The sequence below is a fragment of the Taudactylus pleione genome, unplaced genomic scaffold (assembly GCF_031769625.1).
Source record: "Taudactylus pleione unplaced genomic scaffold, aTauple2 ptg000560l, whole genome shotgun sequence".
NCBI classification, from domain to species: domain Eukaryota; kingdom Metazoa; phylum Chordata; class Amphibia; order Anura; family Myobatrachidae; genus Taudactylus; species Taudactylus pleione.
Window position 1 is genome coordinate 2048828 of NW_028284962.1, and position 20908 is coordinate 2069735.

The 20908-nt window shown below is 52.2% G+C and overlaps 1 protein-coding gene across 2 annotated transcripts in view; it reads right to left on the reverse strand.

Annotated features, from left to right (window-relative positions):
• The window catches only part of LOC148481817 (scaffold attachment factor B2-like), a 94583-nt gene that overhangs the window by 12802 nt on the left and 60873 nt on the right, over nt 1-20908 (reverse strand). For both annotated transcript variants that reach the window (XM_088452956.1, XM_088452955.1), the window contains exon 16: nt 11573-11667. In XM_088452956.1, the coding sequence (XP_088309082.1) occupies nt 11573-11667 (95 nt within the window). The remainder of the gene's footprint in view (nt 1-11572; nt 11668-20908) is intronic.

Consider the following 20908-nt stretch of genomic DNA (forward strand, 5'->3'; position numbering starts at 1 on the left):
ACCTGGGCTTCCGGTCGACCCTGCTTCTGAACCGAAGGATAAATCTTCAGCCTCACTGGACAGGTCTACAACTGGGGGATTCCAGAGTGAGATACCGACTTTCTCAGTTCACCCAGTGCTGGTGTTAAGTCGCCATGGCTGCGTGGGTAGGACTGGTAGTCTCACGGGTACGCCCTCTCATTGCTCAGGCGGCTTCTTTCCATGTGGTGGTACGCGGGCCCTTCATCAGACCCAAACTGGGCCTTACAAATCCAGAAAACTATACAGTCTTTGCGGTAAGCAGAGCTCTTTAGGCCATCCTCACTATCTCAGCGGGGGACTGGTTGTTCTGCTGTCTTTCTGGTGCAGTGGCTGAATGGTCCTCTTTGGCCTATTCTCTGTCTCAATTCCCTGACCCAGTTACTACAGGTACCTGGGCTCAGGAGGCGTTCACCATGCTCCATCCTGGGGTCTTTATGGTATCACTGAATATTCAGGCAACGTACCTACGGGTACATATAGGGCCCTCTCATCAGCATGGGCTCAGGTTTGCTGTGCCACAGCAACAATTGCTCTTTTCGGGCTCTGCCTTTTGGGATTGCCCTCAGCCCCATCGGGATTTACTAGCTTTATGGATTTTCTGACAGTTCATCTGTTGTGTATCCGACTGCTGCAGTATCGGGACGGCCTCCTGCTCTTAGCAGGATCACCGAGGTACTTTACAGCCAGGTCAGGATAGCCATGGCTTCTTCAGGACACATGTTTAATCAACGGGGAAAAAGTCCTCCCTGTATCCCTCACAGGGTATTCTTCATCTGGTAGCCCTGCTGGATTCTCAGAATCTGAGAATTACTCTGGCGTAAGACAAGATCACTTCATCTAGGAGTGTGCGGATGTCTACGCAGTAGACTTATGTCATTACTCTGTGATGCGCGGTCAAGTATCCAGAGTGTCTACCTTTGGAAGGGTGGAATGTGCTCAGTTCCATTCCGGACCTTGCCATAATTGGCTCCTCTCCAGAAGGATTGAGTTTTTTTCCATCGGATCGCTGTTCAAACGATGATGCTCTCTGGAGGCGAGTCGGTCTCTGTCCGGGTGGCTATGGCCATCTCATCCAGGGTATTCTTTGTGAAGGACAGTGTCTGGTACGCATTCATTTTGGGGCAGTTAGAAGTCTGTTGCTTCCACCCTGCCAATTTACTTGTTGGATCTTTAGGCTGTCTTGGGCCTTCACTCTGGCCTAACACATTTCACGTTAAACCTGAAAGGGTTCAGGCAGACAGTGCCACAACAGTGGTTTCCATCCAGGCAACACTGGAAGATGGGTGGTAATGACAGGAATGTCACACATTCGGACATAGTCCGAGGGTCCCTCCTGGCCATCTCTGCAGTGTTCATTCCGGGAGCTCTCCATTGGGAAGTGGGCTTCCTCAGCAGTCATGACATGCATTCCGGGGACTAGTCTCTTCTCCAAGAGACTAGTTTCAACTCCTGGTGAGCAGAGATGGCCTCCCTGAGGTGATCCTCATGGCCTTCTGGCTATCACTTACTACCCATGTTACAGTCCAGCACTAGGGGTACTGAAGCAACCTTCAGTGACTGTCAGTGAAGTGGTCCTTCCACTTTGTGTACCTGTGTCTTCCGGTCTCCCTTCTTCCTCGAGGTCTTCCGAAGTCTAATTCAAGACGGAGGGGCTTTCCATCTGGTAGCTCTAGATCGTCCCAGATATTGCTGGTACTTATGTTTTCGGAGTCTCCTCATCAATGCTCTGTTCCTACTGCTTCTCTGTCCGGACCTGTTGTCTCAGGATCCTTGTTTTTCCCTGGACCTGGATCGTTTGTCTTTGACTGCGTCCCTACTGTGGTCCTAGGGCTTCCCTGGCTCTGTCATCATTGAGATGTTTAGAGCACATAGGCCAGACTTTGCTGGGATCTACCACAGACTGTGGCATACATAATTCTTATGGTATCGTACCTGTCGCTACAATCCTCTGGTGATTAGGATTTCCAGAAGTTCTGGCATTCCTTACAGCTGGCTTGAGTCTCGCCCTCTGCCTAGCCTTCCTGTCAGTGCGGATCTCTGCACTGTCAGTTTGGTTTGGATGTGGACTTACTCCACTCTCTGGTATCCGGTTCATCCTTCAGGGTGTTTTTTCTGGATTATGCCTCCCTTTATCTCCCTTAGGGGCTCCTTGGGATTTAGTAGTGGTTCTTCGTGCCCCCCTGGGACTTTCATTTGAACCACTAGCCTTGACAGTCATTACATGGTCTATAGCTTAGGCTCTCATGGCGTTGGCATCCGCCAGGAGAGTATCGGAACTGGGAGTGTTCTCAGGTGGCTCCTTCTACTGGATGATTCACTATGTCAGGGGGGTGAGTTGCACTTGCCCTGGGTCTTTTCCTAAAGTGGTTTTTAAGTTCCATATTTTTCTGGAACTTATGGTACTGACATTTTAGTCAACAGTCCTCTGCTGGTGTGGCCTCATTGACTGTGGTCCGGCCTCTCCGGATTTATGTGATCCGTTCAGGTTCCTTCAGGATCTCAGACTACTTATTTGTGGTCTTTGGACTTCATAGGGAAGGATGGCCGGCTGCTAATTTGACATTGGCTAGATAACTTCGTATGGCTATCCTCAGGGGCCTACACATAGGATAGGCCTTTCTGTTTTGGTTGATACTTATTTTACTTGGGCTGTGGGCCCCTTGTGGGTGGCTCGCTGTGGCGCCTCGGCTGTCCTGCCTTGCAAAGTGGCCACGCGGTCTTCTGTCCACACCTTTTTAAGGTTCTATGCATTGGTTTCCTTTGCCTCAGGATGCTTCCTTTGGGCGACGGATTCTCCTCTCAGCACAGGAGCGTCCCCACCCTTATAAGGACTGCTTTGGGACATCCCCAAGGTCAACCCTGTGGACCCCCTATGGACCCTGAAGTAGAAAATGAGATCTGGTAAGAACTTACCTTTGTTATCTCTGTTTCTACGAAGTCCATAGGTTCCACAGGGCGCCTGCCCTGACGCACCTGGCTTCAAATGGGCTGTGTGGCTGGTCACCGGTTTCCAGTCTCCTTCTCTGTGAGTATGGTTATAGAGTGTTCCAGTCTTCTCTTTCTTTCCTCCTCCGGCCTTTGGCTACTTACAAACTGAGGTGCCTCTGGCTTGGGGGTGGGGTTATAGGGAGAGTGGACCCAGTGCATCCTGGGAGCTAAAAGCTTTAACTGCGTGGTGCCCGGATTTGGTTCCCAACTTATACCCCAAGGTCAACCCTGTGGACCCTATGGACTTCACAGAAACAAGAGATATGGTAAGAACTTACCTTTGTTATCTCTGTTTCTACAAAGTCCATAGGGTCCACAGGGCACCCGCCCTGACGCACCTGGCTTCATATGGGCTCTGTGACTGGTCACCGGTTTTCCGTCTCCCATTTCTGTGAGTATGGTTCTTGTGTGTTCCAGTCTTCCTTCTCTCTGTTTCGTCTCCTCCTCCGGCCTGGGCTGCATACCAACTGAGGTGCCTGTGGCTCGGGGGCGGGGTATAGGGGAGGTTGGACCCAAGTGCATCCTGGGAGCAGCTAAAAGCTTTAACTCCGTGGTGCCCGAGGATCCAGCTATACCCCAAGGTCACCCTGTGGACCCCAAGGTCACCCTGTGGACCCTATGGACTTCGTAGAAACAGAGATAACAAAGGTAAGTTCTTACCATATCTCTTGTTTTTGGTGAAGGTGGTTAAATCAATCCTATACATTCAGGATGATGAACCAGCTCATAGTAAGAAGGCTCCAGTGTTTAATCACCACCGGAAGGTGGTAAACTGAGTTTCCTCTATCTGAACAGCTCACTGAGCTTATGGATGAGGCATGGTGTAACCCTGACAAATGTTTTTATGTGAATAACAAGAGATATGGTAAGAACTTAGCTGCTCCCAGGATGCACTTGGGTCCAACCTCCCCTATACCCCGCCCCCGAGCCACAGGCACCTCAGTTGGTATGCAGCCCAGGCCGGAGGAGGAGACGAAACAGAGAGAAGGAAGACTGGAACACACAAGAACCATACTCACAGAAATGGGAGACGGAAAACCGGTGACCAGTCACAGAGCCCATATGAAGCCAGGTGCGTCAGGGCGGGTGCCCTGTGGACCCTATGGACTTTGTAGAAACAGAGATAACAAAGGTAAGTTCTTACCATATCTCTTGTTTTCTACTTCAGGGTCCATAGGGGTCCACAGGGTGACCTTGGGGATGTCCCAAAGCAGTCCAACTAAGGGCGGGGACGCTCCTGTGCTGATAGGAGAACCCGGCGCCCAAAGGATGCATCCTGAGAGGCAAAGGTGTCAAACGCATAGAACCTCAAAAAGGTCTGAATGGAAGACCAGGTGGCCGCCTTACAGAGCTGAACAGCAGAGGCGCCACGGCTAGCAGCCCAAGAAGGGCCCACGGACCGAGTGGAATGAGCCTTAACAGAGGCGGGAACAGGTAAACCCTCCTGCATATAAGCCTCAATAATAACAGAACGAAGCCAACGGGCTAGAGCCTGTTTGTTGGCAGGCCAACCCCTCTTGTGAAAACCAAAGAGGATAAACAAAGAATCCGACTTCCTCACAGAACTAGTCCGGTCCACATAAACCTGGAGTGCCCTTACAACGTCTAAGGAAGTCTCCCCAGCCGAAAGATCAGGTGACTGAAAGGCTGGTACAACAATTTCCTGATTAATGTGGAACCTGGAAACCACCTTAGGCAGGAAATCAGGACGAGTGCGAAGCACCGCTCTGTCCTGATGAAAAATCAGAAAAGGGGGACGACAAGAAAGCGCCCCCAAATCTGAAACCCTCCTGGCAGAAGCAATTGCCAAGAGGAAAACAGTTTTAAAAGTTAACCACTTGAGCTCCACTGACTCCAAGGGCTCAAAAGGAGGACCCTGTAAGGCCCTAAGAACCACCGCCAAATCCCACGGGGCCACAGGTGGCACAAAGGGAGGCTGGATTCTCAAAACACCCTGGAAAAAGGTGTATACGTCCGGCATAGCAGCGATCCTGCGCTGGAACCACACCGACAGACCAGACACGTGTACCTTCAGTGAAGAAAGACGTAAACCTAAGTCCAAACCGGACTGAAGGAAAGCCAGAATACGCGAAACTCGGAACACCTGGGGATCATAGTTTCTGGCCTCGCACCACTGAAAGTAAGTGTGCCACACTCTGTGATAGATCCTCGCGGAAGCAGGCTTGCGCGCCCTCAGCATGGTGGTAATAACGGAGCTAGAAAAGCCCCGAGACCTCAGGACGGCTGTCTCAAGAGCCACGCCGTCAAAGATAGTCGACCCAGATCCGGGTGAAGACAGGGCCCCTGAGACAACAGGTCCCGCCGTTGAGGTAGGAGGTACGGAGCGTCGATGGACAGGCTCCGCAGATCGGAGTACCACGGCCTTCTGGGCCACGCTGGGGCCACCAGGATCAGTGTGCCTCCGTCCTGTTTGAACTTGCGCAGGACCCGAGGCAGCAGAGATATCGGAGGGAACAAGTAAGCCAGTTGAAACAGCCATTTCACCGACAGCGCGTCTATCAGACTTGCGCCTGCGTCCCTTGTCCTTGACCCGTACACAGGCAGCTTGTGATTGTAACGGGACGCCATCAGGTCCAGCTCTGGCAGCCCCCCACTTGTCCACGAGTAGTTGGAATACCTCTGGATGAAGCGACCATTCCCCGGGATGCACATCGTAACGGCTGAGGAAGTCTGCCTCCCAATTGAGGACTCCTGGGATGAAAACTGCCGAGAGAGCTGGAAGATAGCGCTCCGCCCAAGCCAGGACGCGGGACACCTCCGACATCGCAGCTCGACTGCGAGTCCCTCCCTGGTGATTGATGTACGCCACCATGGTGGCGTTGTCTGACTGCACCGTGAAGAGCGGTGCCGGACGACTGCAGGGCTCTGTATACTGCCCGCAGTTCCAGGATGTTGATGGGAAGAATCGCTTCCTCCGCCGACCAACGACCCTGAAGTGACAAGGAGCCTGTCACCGCCCCCCAACCCCGGAGACTGGCATCTGTCGTGAGCAGAACCCATTCCGGGATCCAAAAGGGGCGCCCCTCCAGGAGATGCGCTGTCTGCAGCCACCAGGCTAGGGACAGACGCACCTCCGAGGACAACACCAGCATCTGAGAGCGGATACTGTGTGGCAATCCGTTCCATTCTGAAAGAATCAGCCCCTGCAGGGGCCTGGAATGGAACTGGGCAAACTCCACCATGTCGAATGCCGACACCATGGACCCCAAAACTCTCATCGCTGAGTGCACCGACACTCTGCCACTGCTCAGACAACTGTGAATCCGCAGCTGTAAGGAGGAGACCTTCTCTGGAGTCAGAAAAGTCCGTTGCTGACGAGAGTCCAGCAGGGCCCCCAAATGAACCATCCGTTGTGATGGGATGAGGGAGGATTTCTTCCAGTTGATCAACCAGCCGTGCGCCTGTAGACAAGCGACCGTCAGGTGGAGATGCTGGATCAGTACCTCCGGGGAGCTTGCCAGCAAGAGGAGGTCGTCTAGATACGGTAGCAACCGTATCCCCTGGCTCCGAAGGTGAGCCGCCATGACCGCCATCACCTTGGTAAATACCCTTGGTGCCGTGGAGAGACCAAAGGGTAGAGCCCTGAATTGGTAGTGGTTGTGGAGAATAGCAAACCGCAGAAACCGTTGGTGCGATGTTGCTATAGGCACATGGAGGTAGGCGTCCTGGATATCCAGGGAGACCATATAATCCCCCGGTTCCATCGCCAGTATGATGGAACGCAAAGTTTCCATCCTGAATTTGGGAACCCTGAGAAACCTGTTCAGGGACTTCAAATTGAGGATGGGGCGATGAGAGCCATTGGGTTTCTGCACCAGAAACAGCGTAGAGTAATACCCCATCCCACGTTGAGACTGTGGTACGGGTATAATGACCCCCGCCGTCAGCAAGGCCTCTATGGCTTCCTGAACCTGCAAGGCCTTGGTTTTGTCCTGAGAAGGACTTGTGCAAAAAAACTGGCAAAGGCGGCCTGTGCCGAAAAGACAGGGCGTACCCCTGGGAGACCACTTCTCGCACCCAGGCATCCGTGGTGGTATTGTGCCAGCACTGGGCGAATTGAAGAAGTCGGCCTCCCACTCTGGGGTCCCCCAGAGGGAGGCCCGTCCCATCACGCAGAAGGCTTATCTTCTGGCTTGGAAGAAGGGCGCCTAGCACTCCAGGCTTGCTTCTTTGGCTTTGAGGCGGTCTTGGGTGCGGACTGCCTCGGGAAGGACTGACCCTTTGCCTTGCCCTGAACCCGAAAGGAACGAAACGCCGAGCTCCGGACCTTAGCAGGTGTAGTAGCTGAAGGGAGGAAGGCTGACTTGGATTTTGCCAGGGTATCTACTATTTTGTCCAGGTCCGGACCAAATAGTAATTCCCCATTAAAAGGTAAGGCCTCCAAGCCTTTCTTTGAATCCGCGTCTGCTCTCCAAGACCGCAACCACAAGGATCTACGAGCAGACACTGCTGCCGCCGAAACCCTAGAGGTCAACAGGCTAGCATCCAAAGATGCTTCTCCAATGTAGGAGGCGGCATCTCTCATCTGTCCTAACAACGCCCTCTGGACGTCCGGAGATTCATCCGTAAACGTGTCCTCCAAGGCGTTGGCCCACCCCTCAATGGCCTTGGCCACCCAGGAGATGGCCATGGACGGCCGGGCTACAGCCCCTGAGAGAGAATAAATAGACTTTAGACAAGTCTCCACCTTCCTGTCCGTAGGATCCTTCAGCGAGGATATAGACGGCAATGGCAAAGTAGCACTCCTGATGAGGCGTGTTACATGGGAATCGACTGCAGGCGGAGTTTCCCATTTCTTACAATGCGCTTCCGGGAATGGATAATTGGACGCCAAGCGTTTCTGTGGCAGGAAACGCTTACTGGGCGTCTGCCAGGCCACCGCCATGTGATCAGTCAACTGATCAGACAAGGGGAACGCTGTAGAAGTAACCTTAGCTTTTTTAAAACTAGGATACCTTGACTTGGGAGCGGGTGCCTCATCCTCAATCAGAAGAATAGCCCGCACCGCCTTAACCAGAGCCCGCACATTGATGGAAGACTTTGTCTACCTCCTGGACTGAGGCATCTGAGGCCGAGTCATCCTGTACCTCACCATCATCCGAGAACCCCTCAGAATCCGAAAGATGCGCAGCCTGTGCCATGACTGAGCGTTTAGACGCCCTGGAGGGCACGTCACTGCGCAACATCGACTGAAAAGCCGAAGATGCTGCCGCCAAATCTTGGACAGTGTGGGAAAGCGCATCCACCCAGGGTGGAGGAGCTGTCACAGGAGCCTGAAACGGCACCACAGCCGGCTGTGCCACAGGGGTGGACTGAATATACATTGGCAACCCCGCATAGGGACCAACAGGCTGAGACCCCGGGGGAGTCTGCAATAATTGTGGGACACCCGGGGAATGGGGGATGGCAGGCTGGGGCAATGCCCTAGTAGGGGCGCCAGTCGGGACCGACAGACGGTCCGCGATGGACACCAGCACCTGGGAAAACATCGCCCATGGTGGCTCCTGCGAAATGGGAGGTTTAGACGTACCAGGGACCGCCTGGCACCGTCCGCACAGGCCGTCCTGTGACAAATCCTCCCTATCCACTCCTGCAGAACAGCGCCTGCAGGAGAACAATGCTGGAGCCCCGGAGTGCTCAATCTCCTCCTCAGACATGACTTAGGAAGAAAACGTGCGCACTCACCAGTGTGCTGAACAACAGCCCACAATATGGCACCGTGTAGCACACAACTGTATGTGACGGACCTCACAAATACGTGATCTATATAGGTGAGGTCAGTAGAAACACCCTTCCCCCGCACACCTGTAGGGCTTGTAGGAGAAGGAAAGGGATAGGTACAGGCTGACAGTAAGTAGAAAAAAGACAGACAGGCAGCACTAGCAAAAGTCACATACCATGCAGGAAGATATACTCACTGCACCTTTCCACTACAATCAACCTCCCAGATTCAGTGTCTGGGAGGGCTATAGCGCTGTGTACACTGTCCTTCTGCAGGGGAGAGGTACACAGGGGGACCGGTCCGCGTGCTCCCTGAGAGTATCCACGCTGCCACAGAGAAAATGGCCGCTGGAGACCTCAGAGGAGGAGTGGCCGAGTATCTGCAGTTCAGCGACGCCAGACTCCGAGCTGAAAGGCGCACTGAGCTGAGGGGAGGAGTCGCTAGACAGGGAAGGCTTCCTCCCCTGGCTAGCATAATAAGCCCCGGGTTGCCGGCATCCCGCTTGCCGCGATATTAACCCTGGTGGTCTAGTGGTCTGGCGGGGTATGCCTCCGCTGGAGGGGGGCCCGCCGCCACCGCTAGCGCCCCCGGTCTGTCCCCTAGACCGGGGGCATGGGACTGCATTTGAAAGGAACCCGCGCACCGCCGCTAATCAGCGGTGCGCGGCTTACCTGATCTCCCCGGCGTCTTCCGGCAGCAGTCCCGGGGGAAACCAGTCCGGCTAGTACAGACTCTGGCTTCCCCCGCCGCGATCCCCAGTTCAGTGCTGGCGTCGCGGCGCCAGCAGGGAGAAGGAGCGGCAGCGTGGGCGTCTGTACAGACAGCCCAGCGCTGCTGCTCTAGAGAAAAAACTTATAGTAAAAAATAAATAAATTTAACTAAGTTAAATAAAAAATTAAAAGCTTTAGGGGGCTGCTCCTGCAGCCCACCCCGCAGGGTGACCCGACTCCGGCCGGGCACCATCTAAAACTGAGGTGCCTGTGGCTCGGGGGCGGGGTATAGGGGAGGTTGGACCCAAGTGCATCCTGGGAGCAGCTAAAAGCTTTAACTCCGTGGTGCCTGAGGATCCAGGATCCAGCTATACCCCAAGGTCACCCTGTGGACCCCAAGGTCACCCTGTGGACCCCTATGGACCCTGAAGTAGAAAGGAGGACTATCCACTGTAGACAGATGGTGGTCCTCCCGAGCTAGATCCTGGAGAGGAACTTTGCACATTATCTGAATCCTCTGATGAGTCTGAATCCATATGTTGATCAGACTGATAAAAAGCTAACTTGCTCTTAAGTGCCCTAGTAACTACTGGTCTGCGATCAACATTAGATGGTGCCATTCTCTGACTAGAATGGCCATCAACATACTTCCATGAAAAATGCATAGGACGTGCAAACACAGCCTGCTGTGGACACACTATCCAAGAAGGCATAGTGGGAGTGGCCATATGACCCACAAACTGCTTTATTACCTTGGATAAAGGCTACCCAAGAAGGCTCCCCCTCCTTTATCTTTTGACATTCAGTAAAGCAATACTTGCAATGTTATGTGACAGCCTTCACAAAATCTAAATGAATATGAAGTACTCAGAAAAACCTTCACCCCAAGAGGATTGAGAGGATGAAAAAAAAAAAAAAGTCAATACAGCAGCTAGCAACCCTGAACTGTTGGGGAGCCTTGAGGTCCGCGTTTGGGAACCTCTGACCAAAGGAGTGGAAGGATATAGAGCACTATATACCTTAACCAAGGGAAAGGTACACAGGGAGACTGACCCAAACCCTCCTGAGACCAATAGCTACAGGGCGCACAGAGCGTGGACCGTGAGAGTCTCATACACATGGAGGGTAGGCAAAGCAACCCATATGCACAAAACCCTTTGGTAGGGACTGCCTCTGGGTCGGTGGAGTAGCGCCTACCTTCCCCCTAAGCTGCGCTAACCAGCCGGGTACGCTGGGCTCGTAGCAGAAGAGGCTGCAGCCAGACGCCCAGCGTCAGACGACAAGGACCCGGTGGTATAGGGAGGATGCGGACAAACCCGGGCCCCGACAGTAGCGGCTTCTGGTGAGTCTGATACCGGAAGCAAGGACTGCCACGTGCTATTCCCCGAAAGCAAGGAAACGCCTTAGCTGACATCTCCGTGCATCCAGTTGCTGTCCAGGTCGCAGCATTGCGGCTAGCAAGCTTTGTGTTGCGGCGCAGCGGAGGTAGATGGAGTCGCAGTATACGAGTCTCAATTCAGATGCTTAATACTGCCAACCCAAAAACAAAATAAAACAATAAACGCTTAGGACTGCCAGAGCAGTTCCGTTACAAAGGTGCATCTTGATCCTGCCGCACCAAACAAACTGAAATGCTATGGCTAGGGGCAGGGTTTTTAGGACCCCGGGGCTTCCTGGGGGCTGAAGCTTTAACTGTTTGGTGCCTGGTCTCCAACCATAATATTCCCAATGGTATCCCTGTGGATCGCTAAGGACCCTGAAGAAAGGAGTGGGCAATCAGTAGCCCCCAGCTGTTTTAGAACTACACATCCCAGCATGCCCTGCCACATTTTTTTGCTATTTGGCCATGCTAAAACTGTTGCAAGGCATGGTGGGAGGTGTAGTTCAACAGCTGGAGGGCAGCTTATTTCCCACTCCTGTCTTAAAATGTAATAATTTCATTTTTAGCAACATGGAAATGTTTCTTCCAATGCTTTGGATCACTGCAAAAATCTTGCTAGCTTACATATCAAATAAATTTTACATGTAAAGTTATTAGAAGATCAATTCTAGAAACATGTTTAACGCAGGCATCATAGCTGAACTGTTGAATAGCTTTCATATTACAAACCTTCCATGTGGTGGGACACCTCTCCCTTCACTGACACGTCTATCATAATCTCCCCACCCATCACGAGGCTCTCTTCCATGACGATCCGGATAGTTCTTTTACGAAATGGAGGGGGGGGGGAGGGGAAAAAAAGTTGATACCAAATTGCAAACCCTTCATAAAATGTATTGAAAAAAAAAAAAATTCCACATGGGTTAAATTCCTACAGAAATGTAAAATTACCGATATTTGAAAAAAAAAAAAAAAAAAAAGCCAAACTATTTACGGTAACAGTTTTCAAATATACAGTGCCTTGCAAAAGTATTCACCCCCCTTGGCATTTTACCTTTTTACAGGATGTAATATGAAATTTATGATTGATCTGCACAAAATAGTCTAATTGGTGAAGTGAAAACAAGAGATATGGTAAGAACTTACCTTTGTTATCTCTGTTTCTACGAAGTCCATAGGGTCCACAGGGTTGACCTTGGGGTATAGGTTGGGAACCAAATCCGGGCACCACGCAGTTAAAGCTTTTAGCTCCCAGGATGCACTGGGTCCACTCTCCCTATAACCCCACCCCCAAGCCAGAGGCACCTCAGTTTGTAAGTAGCCAAAGGCCGGAGGAGGAGAGAAAAAGAGAGAGAAAACTGGAACACTCAATAACCATACTCACCGAAATGGGAGACGGAAAACCGGTGACCAGCCACACAGCCCATATGAAGCCAGGTGCGTCAGGGCGGGCGCCCTGTGGACCCTATGGACTTCGTAGAAACAGAGATAACAAAGGTAAGTTCTTACCATATCTCTTGTTTTCTACTTCAGGGTCCATAGGGGGTCCACAGGGTTGACCTTGGGGATGTCCCAAAGCAGTTCAACCAAGGGTGGGGACGCTCCTGTGCTGAGAGGAGAATCCGTCGCCAAAAAGGAAGCATCCTGAGAGGCAAAGGAAACCAATGCCTAGAACCTTAAAAAGGTGTGGACAGAAGACCACGTGGCCACCTAGTAAGGCAAAACAGCCGAGGCGCCACAGCGAGCCGCACACGGGGGTCACATGGCCCGAGAAAAAACAAGCATCAACAACAGGAAGGCCTACCCATGGGTAGGCCCCTGAGGAAGACCTACGAGGCCATCCAAGCCAACATTTGGTTATAGGCCGGCCATCCTTTCCTGTGAAAACCAGAAATCTCAGACCACCAATAAGGAGTCCGATTTCCGTAAGGAACCTGAACGGATCACATAAATCCAAAGAGGCCAGACCACAGTCAATGAGGCCACACCAGTCGAGAGGACTGGGGACAGAATGGCCGTACCATAAGTTCCAGAATAATATGGAACCTGAAAACCACTAAGAAGAAACACAGGGCGAGAGCAACTCCCACCCTGACATGATGCCCTCCAGAAGAGGGAGCCACATGAGAACGCTCCCAATTCAGACACTCTCCTGGTTGATATAAACACCCTGAGAGAAAGAGAGCCTAAGCAATAGACCATGTAATGGCTATCACAACCAGCGGTTCCATTGACTGTCCCCGGAGGTAACGAAGAACCACTACTTACTCCCAAGGAGTCCCTAGGGAGGACAAATGGAGGCATAATCAAGAAAACACTCCAAAGGATGAACTGGATACCAGAGTGAAGCAATTCCATATCTTAACCATACTGACAGTGTAGAGATCCGCACTGTCAGGAAGACCAGGCCAAGTGTAAAACCCAAGCCAGCCGGAAGGAATGCCAGAATATCTGGAAATCCTGGACACCGGAGGATTGTATCGACAGGTACAATACCATAAGATTTATGGCTGCCACAGTTTGTGGTAGGTCCCAGCAAAAGCTGATCCATGTGCTCTAATCATTCCAACGATGACAAAGCCAGGGAAGCCGTAAGACCACTGTAAGGACACAGTCAAAGACAAACGACCCAGGTCCAAGGCAAAACCAAGGACCCTGAGACAACAGGTCTGGGCAGTGAAGCATCAGGGATGGAGTATCGATGTAGAGACTCCGAAGATCCAAGTACCCCTGACATCTGGGGCAATCAGGAGCCACCAGCAGGAAAGCATCTCTGTCTCGATTGAAAACACTCCCAAAGACCTCGAGGAAGAAGGGAGACCGGAGAACACAGGTACACAAAGTGGAAGGACCACTTCACCGACAAAGAGTCGCTGAAGTTTGCTTCAGAATCACCATAGTGTGATAAAGTCAGAAGGCCATGAGGGTCACCTCAGGGGGGCCCCCCCTGCTCACCAGGAGATGAAACCTCTCTTGGGGAAGAGACTAGTCCCCGGGATGCACGTCGTGACGGCTGAGGACTCCCGCTTCCCAATGGAGAGCTCCTGAAATGAACGCTGCCGAGATGGTCGGGAGGAGACCCTCGGACTATGTCCGAATATGTGACATACCTGTCATTGCCACCCAACGAACAGTGTTGCTAAAAAGGAAGCCACTGTCCTGACCCTGTCGGACTGAACCTTTTCAGGTTCACCGGGAAACAAGAGTTATGCCAGAGTAAGTTAATTGACAGGGTGGAATCGACAGACGTCCAACTGCACTGAAAAGGATTCGATCCAGACACTGTCCCTAGCAAAGAAAACCCTGGACGAGATGGCCATAGCCACCCGGACAGGGACCGACTTGCCTCCGGAGAGAGCATCATCGTTTGAACAGTTATCCGACAGAAAAAACTCATTCCATCTGGAGATGAGCCAATTATGGAAAGGCCTGGAGTGGAACTGAGCCCATTCCACCATGCATCCCAGAGTGTAAAGACATCTGTCGACTGCGCAGACAACCATGTACTCCTAATGGAAGAGAGGAGATTCCGTCTTACGCCAGAAGAATTCTCAGATTCTGAGAATCCAGCAGGGATCCTAGATGAAGAATACCCAGAGAGGGATGCAGGGAGGACTTTTTCCCCGTTGATTAAACGTCTGCACCCTGAAGAAGCCACAGTCATCCTGACCTGGCCGTAAAGTACCCCGGTGATCCCGCTAAGAGCAGGAGGCCGTCCAGGTACAGGAGCATTGGGATATACTGAACAGAAGAACTTGAACAGAAGAACTGTCAGAAAATCCAAAACGCTGGTAAACCCCTGTGGGGCTGAGGACAGTCCCAACAGGCAGAGCCCGAAAAATTTTAAGTGTTGCTGTGATACAGCAAACCTCAGCCCATGCTGAGGAAAGGTCTCTGTAAGTACCCGTAGGCACGCGTCCTGTATATCCAGTGATACCCTAAAGTCCCCAGGTTCCAAACATCGTATGATGGAGCATAGGGATTTCCTCCTGAGCCCAGGTAGCTTTAGGAACTGGTTCAGGGAATTGAGACAGAGAATAGGCCAAAGAGGACCATTCAGCCACCGCACCAGAAAGAAAACAGAACAACCAGTCCCTCACTGAGATAGTGGGGATGGCCTAATTAGCTCCGCTTACCGCAACAACTGCATAGCTTTCTGGATCTGTAAGGCCCTTGTAAAGAGGGCGTACCCTCCTACCCACGTAGCCGCGGCAACTTGACACTAATACCGGGCGAACTGAGAAAATCGGTATCTCCCAGTTGTAGGCCTGTCCCGTCAGACTGAAGAGATATCCGTAGGTTCAGAAGCAGGATCGGCTGGCAGTCCAGGCCTGCTCGGTACTGGATATGTCGGCCCTTGTAGATGCCGACAGTCTACGAAGAAACAGACCTTTAGGCTGACCCAGAGGACAAAAAAGACTTAACAGACTTAGTCTGAGGCCTTGTAGTGGGCATAGCTGAAAGCGGTAAACTTGTCGTTAGTAATACTGCCAATGTTACTACAATCTTGTCAAGGTCAGGACCAAACAATATCAACCCTAAAGATGGTATCTGCACCTCTGCATTCCCAGAGCGCAGCCATAGGGTATTACGGAGGATACAGTCGCAGCCGGAACTCTGAAAGTTAGGAGACTGGTATCCAATATAGGCATTTCCACCTATGACAACAGCATATATTACGTGAGCGACCAAATACATTTGAACCCCCGACGTGTTGGAGGGGAAAAAACGTTACAAATGCATCAACCCAATATGCAATAGTATTAACCAACCATGCTATAGCCATGGTAGGATGGGTAACAACTCCTGAAAGCAAGTATACTGATTTCAGGCAGAGTTACCACCTACGGATCCGAAGAATCCGACCACGCAGGAATGGGAGGCGTAGTAACGTCTGTAATCAGACGAGTAACACGCCCATCCCCCCCAGGAGGGGCTCGTGATGACCCTCAGGGAATTTGGGACAGGAGGCCAAACACTGTTGTAACACCTCCTATCTGGCAACAGCCAGAGTCCCGCTATGCGATCCACCCGCTAGTCAGCAACAGGTAACCCGAAGGCACGCAATACTGAGGGTGTATGATACAGGTGCAGGTCAACATTCACTCTAACCAGAATGGACCTGCTACCAGCCCTAAAGCAGGGATAATAATACCTAAAATAGGCTTCCCCCCGTGTAAGAGGGAAAGAGCCCCGAACAGTACCCAGTTCACGGCAGAGCCAACTGGGAAGTAACCACAGGGCGTCAACCACGCCAATTAGCGTTTCGTAGAAAACGACATCCACCCAGGGTGGCTGTTGTGGTAATCCCTGCAAGGGGAATGACAGACTATTGTGGCACCAGGGGGAATTCATATACTGCGAAAAACCCCTGCAGGGAGCAGTAGTCTGTCACAGGGGAAGAGTGCAAGAAGCTGCGAGATACCCTGAGATGAAAAGGGCAGTATGGTGAAGTAACCCCAAGTGAGGTACAACAATGGGGCCCGCCCGGCGATCCGCAATTGAGAGGATCCCGAGAAAACAAACCGCCCAAGGGGGTCGTGAAAGAGGCCGGCACCAGATGACGCCACATACAGAACCCTTTATGAGTCAAATCCTCCGCACTAACACCTGCAGCACATGACTTGCAGGATAGTAAAAATGGGTGCAGTATAACGCTCTATCTCCTGGTCAGACATATCTGACCAATCTTGGCGGAAATATTAAGCAGCACTATACTGGTCCTGACTGATGCCAAAAATTAGCTGCAGGGACCCATTTTCAGCGTATGCAACACACAGTTCCATCTAAAATATGGCAACGTGCAGCACGCAACAGTATGTGACAAACCACACAAATATTAACAAGTATATAAATGTGAGGTCTCAGAACCACCCTAAGTACAGCTGTATTAGGGCAGATAAAGAAAAGGGATAGATATACACTGACAGGTGAGAGAATAAAGTACAGTCAGCACTAGCATAAGTCACATACAATGCAGATATATACATATATACATAAACATGTCATATAATATACTGCACTATTACACTGCATTCAACTGCCCAGATTCAGTGTCTGGGAAGGCTACAGCGCTGTGTACACTGACCTGATGGTGAGGTACGCAGGGGGACTGGACTCACTGCCATCCTGAGAGATTTCTGCTGCACCACAGAGATAAAATGGCCGCTGGAGACCTCAGAGGAAGCGTGGCCCGCGGAGGAAGCAGCTCAGCGACGCCAGACTATGGATACTGAAAGGCGCGCTGAGCTGAGGGGAGGAGCCGCTGTAACAGGGAAGGCTGCCTCCCCTGGCCGGCTATTAACCCCCGGGACGCCGGCTCCCTGCACCGATCGTTAAGTCCCTGGTGGTCTAGTGGACACACGGGGTATGGGGGGCCCGCCGCCACTGCCGGCGCCTCCGGTCTGTCCCCTGAGACCGGAGGCACAGGACTGCATTTGAAATGCGCGGATCACCGCAAGCGGTGATCCGCGACCTTACCTGCTCCCCGTGGATCCGGCAGCAGTCCTGGGCGCCCGCAGAGTCCGGCTAGTACAGACTCTGGGGTCCCGCTGAGATCCCCAGATCTGTACTGGCGTCTCAGCGCCAGCGGGGTGACGGAGCGGCAGCTTAGACGTCCTATGGACAGTCCGACGCTGCCGCTCTGAAGAGTCCAAAGTCCATGAAAAAACTTTGTCCCTAAAAAAATAAAATAAGCTTAGGGGCTGCTAATCAGCTCCCCCTGCGCTAACGGTGACCCGACTCCGGCCGGGCACCAACTTAAACTGAGGTGCCTCTGGCTTGGGGGTGGGGGTATAGGGAGAGTGGACCCAGTGCATCCTGGGAGCTAAAAGCTTTAACTGCGTGGTGCCCGGATTTGGTTCCCAACCTATACCCCAAGGTCAACCCTGTGGACCCCCTATGGACCCTGAAGTAGAAATGAGAGAAATTTATTTATATATATATATATATATATATATATATATATATATATATATATATATATATATATACATATACATATACATATACACACATATATACATACATACATACATAACAAGAGATATGGTAAGAACTTACCTTTGTTATCTCGGTTTCTACGAAGTCCATAGGGTCCACAGGGTTGACCTTGGGGTATAGCTGGATCTGGATCCATGGGCACCACGCAGTTAAAGCTTTAGCTGCTCCCAGGATGCACTTGGGTCCGTCCTCCTCTATACCCCGCCCCCGGCCACAGCACCTCAGTTGGTAAGCAGCCAAGGCCGGAGGAGGAGACTAAACAGAGAGAAGGAAGACTGGAACACACAAGAAACCATACTCACAGAAATGGGAGACAGAAAACCGGTGACCAGCCACACAGCCCATTTGAAGCCAGGTGCGTCAGGGCGGGCGCCCTGTGGACCCTATGGACTTCGTAGAAACAGAGATAACAAAGGTAAGTTCTTACCATATCTCATGTTTTCTACTTCAGGGTCCATAAGGGGTCCACAGGGTTGACCTTGGGGATGTCCCAAAGCAGTACAACTAAGGGCGGGGACGCTCCTGTGCTGAAAGGAGTACCCGGCGCCCAAAGGATGCATCCTGAGAGGCAAAGGTGTCAAACGCATAGAACCTCAAAAACGTTTGAATTGAAGACCAAGTGGCCGCCTTACACAGCTGAACAGCAGAAGCGCCACGTCTAGCAGCCCAAGAGGGACCCACAGAACGAGTGGAATGAGCCTTAACAGAGGCTGGCACAGGTAAGCCCTCCTGTGCATAAGCCTCACAAATAACGGAACGAAGCCAACGGGCTAACGTTTGTTTGTTGGCAGGCCAACCCCTCTTGTGAAAACCAAAGAGGATAAACAAGGAATCAGACTTCCTAACCGAAGCCGTCCGGTCCACATAGATTCTAAGCGCCCAGACTACATCTAAGGAAGCCTCACCAGCTGAAAGATCAGGGGACTGAAAAGCTGGCACAACAAGTTGCTGATTAATGTGGAACTTGGAAACCACTTTGGGCAAAAACTCAGGACGAGTGCTCTGTCCTGGTGAAAAATCAGAAAAGGAGAGCGACAGGAAAGCGCCCCCAATTCTGACACCCTCCTGGCAGAAGCAATTGCCAGGAGAAAAACGGTCTTAAACGTCAGCCACTTGAGTTCCACTGACTCAAGCGGCTCAAAAGGAGAACCTGCAAGACCCGTAGCACCACCGCCAAGTCCCAAGGAGCCACCGGAGGCACGAAGGGAGGCTGGATCCGGATAACACCCTGGAAAAAGGTGTGAACATCTGGCAGTGTAGCAATCAGTCGTTGAAACCACACGGACAAAGCAGACACATGAACCTTCAGAGAGGCAAGGCGTAAGCCGAGGTCCAAACCTGATTGAAGGAACTCCAAGATTCTGGAAACCGGGAACACCTGAGGATCATAGCTTCTGGATTCACACCACCAGAAGTAAGTGTGCCACACCCTATGGTAAATCCGTGCGGAAGCAGGCTTGCGTGCCCTAAGCATGGTACCAATGACCGAACTGGAGAAACCCCGAGACCTTAAGACGGCTGTCTCAAGAGCCACGCCGTCAAAGACAGCCGACCCAGATCTGGGTAAAGGCAGGGCCCTTGAGACAATAGGTCCTGACGCTGAGGAAGAAGGTACGGAGCGTCGATGGAGAGGCTCCTCAGATCGGAGTACCAAGGACGTCTGGGCCACGCCGGAGCTACCAGCACGAGCGTGCCGACGTCCTGCTTGAATTTCCGCAGAACCCGAGGAAGCAGGGATATCGGAGGAAACAGATACGCCAGGTGAAACGTCCATTTCACCGACAGCGCATCTACCAGACAGGCGCCTGCGTCTCTTATCCTTGACCCGTACACGGGCAACTTTTGATTGTGACGGGAGGCCATCAAGTCCAGCTCCGGCAGCCCCCAACCTGTCCACAAGTAGCTGAAATACCTCTGGATGAAGCGACCATTCCCCGGGATGCACGTCGTGACAGCTGAGGAAGTCCGCCTCCCAATTGAGGACTCCGGGAATGAAGACCGCCGATAACGCTGGAATGTGACACTCTGCCCAAGCAAGAATGCGAGACACCTCCGACATCGCTGCCCGACAGAGTTCCTCCTTGGTGGTTGAAATACGCCACTGTGGGGGCGTTGTCGGACTGCACTTGAACTGCCCTTCCGTGAAGAACGGGGCCGGACGACTGCAGGGCCCTGTATACTGCCCGCAGTTCCAGGATGTTGATGGGGAGAAGTGCTTCTTCCGCGGACCAACGACCCTGAAGCGATAATGAGCCGGTCACTGCCGCCCAACCCCGGAGACTGGCATCCGTCGTGATCAGGACCCAGTCCGGGATCCAAAAGGGGCGCCCCTCGACCAGATGAGCTGGCTGAAGCCACCAAGCCAAAGACTGCAGAACCTCAGGGGACAACACCAGCCTCACAGCGGATCCGGTGAGATAACCCGTTCCATTCTGATAGAATCAGCCCCTGCAGGGGCGGGGAATGGAACTGGGCAAATTCCACCATGTCGAATGTCGACACCATGGACCCCAGAACTCTCATAGCCGAATGTACCGACAGGCGGCAACTGCTCAGGCAACTGTGTATCCGCAGCTGTAGGGAGACCTTCTCCGGAGTCAGGAAGATCCGTTGCTGATGAGAATCCAGCAGGGCTCCCAAATGAACCATCCGCTGTGATGGAATCAGGGAGAACTTTTTCCAATTTATCAGCCACCCGTGCGCTTGCAGGCAAGCGATCGTCAGGTGCAGATGTTGAAGCAGTACCTCCGGGGAGCTCGCCAGCAACAGGAGGTCGTCCAGATACGGCAGCAGCCGTACATTCTGGTTTTGAAGATGTGCGGCCATGACATAATCTTTGTGAACACCCTCGGCGCCGTGGAGAGGCCAAAGGGTAGCGCCCTGAACTGATAATGCTGCTGAAGAACAGCGAACCTCAGATACCGCTGGTGCGAAGGTGCTATCGGAACATGGAGGCAGGCGCCCTGGATATCCAGGGACACCATGTAATCCCCAGGTTCCATCGCCAGAATGATGGAACGTAACGTTTCCATCCTGAATTTGGGAACTCTGAGGAATTTGTTC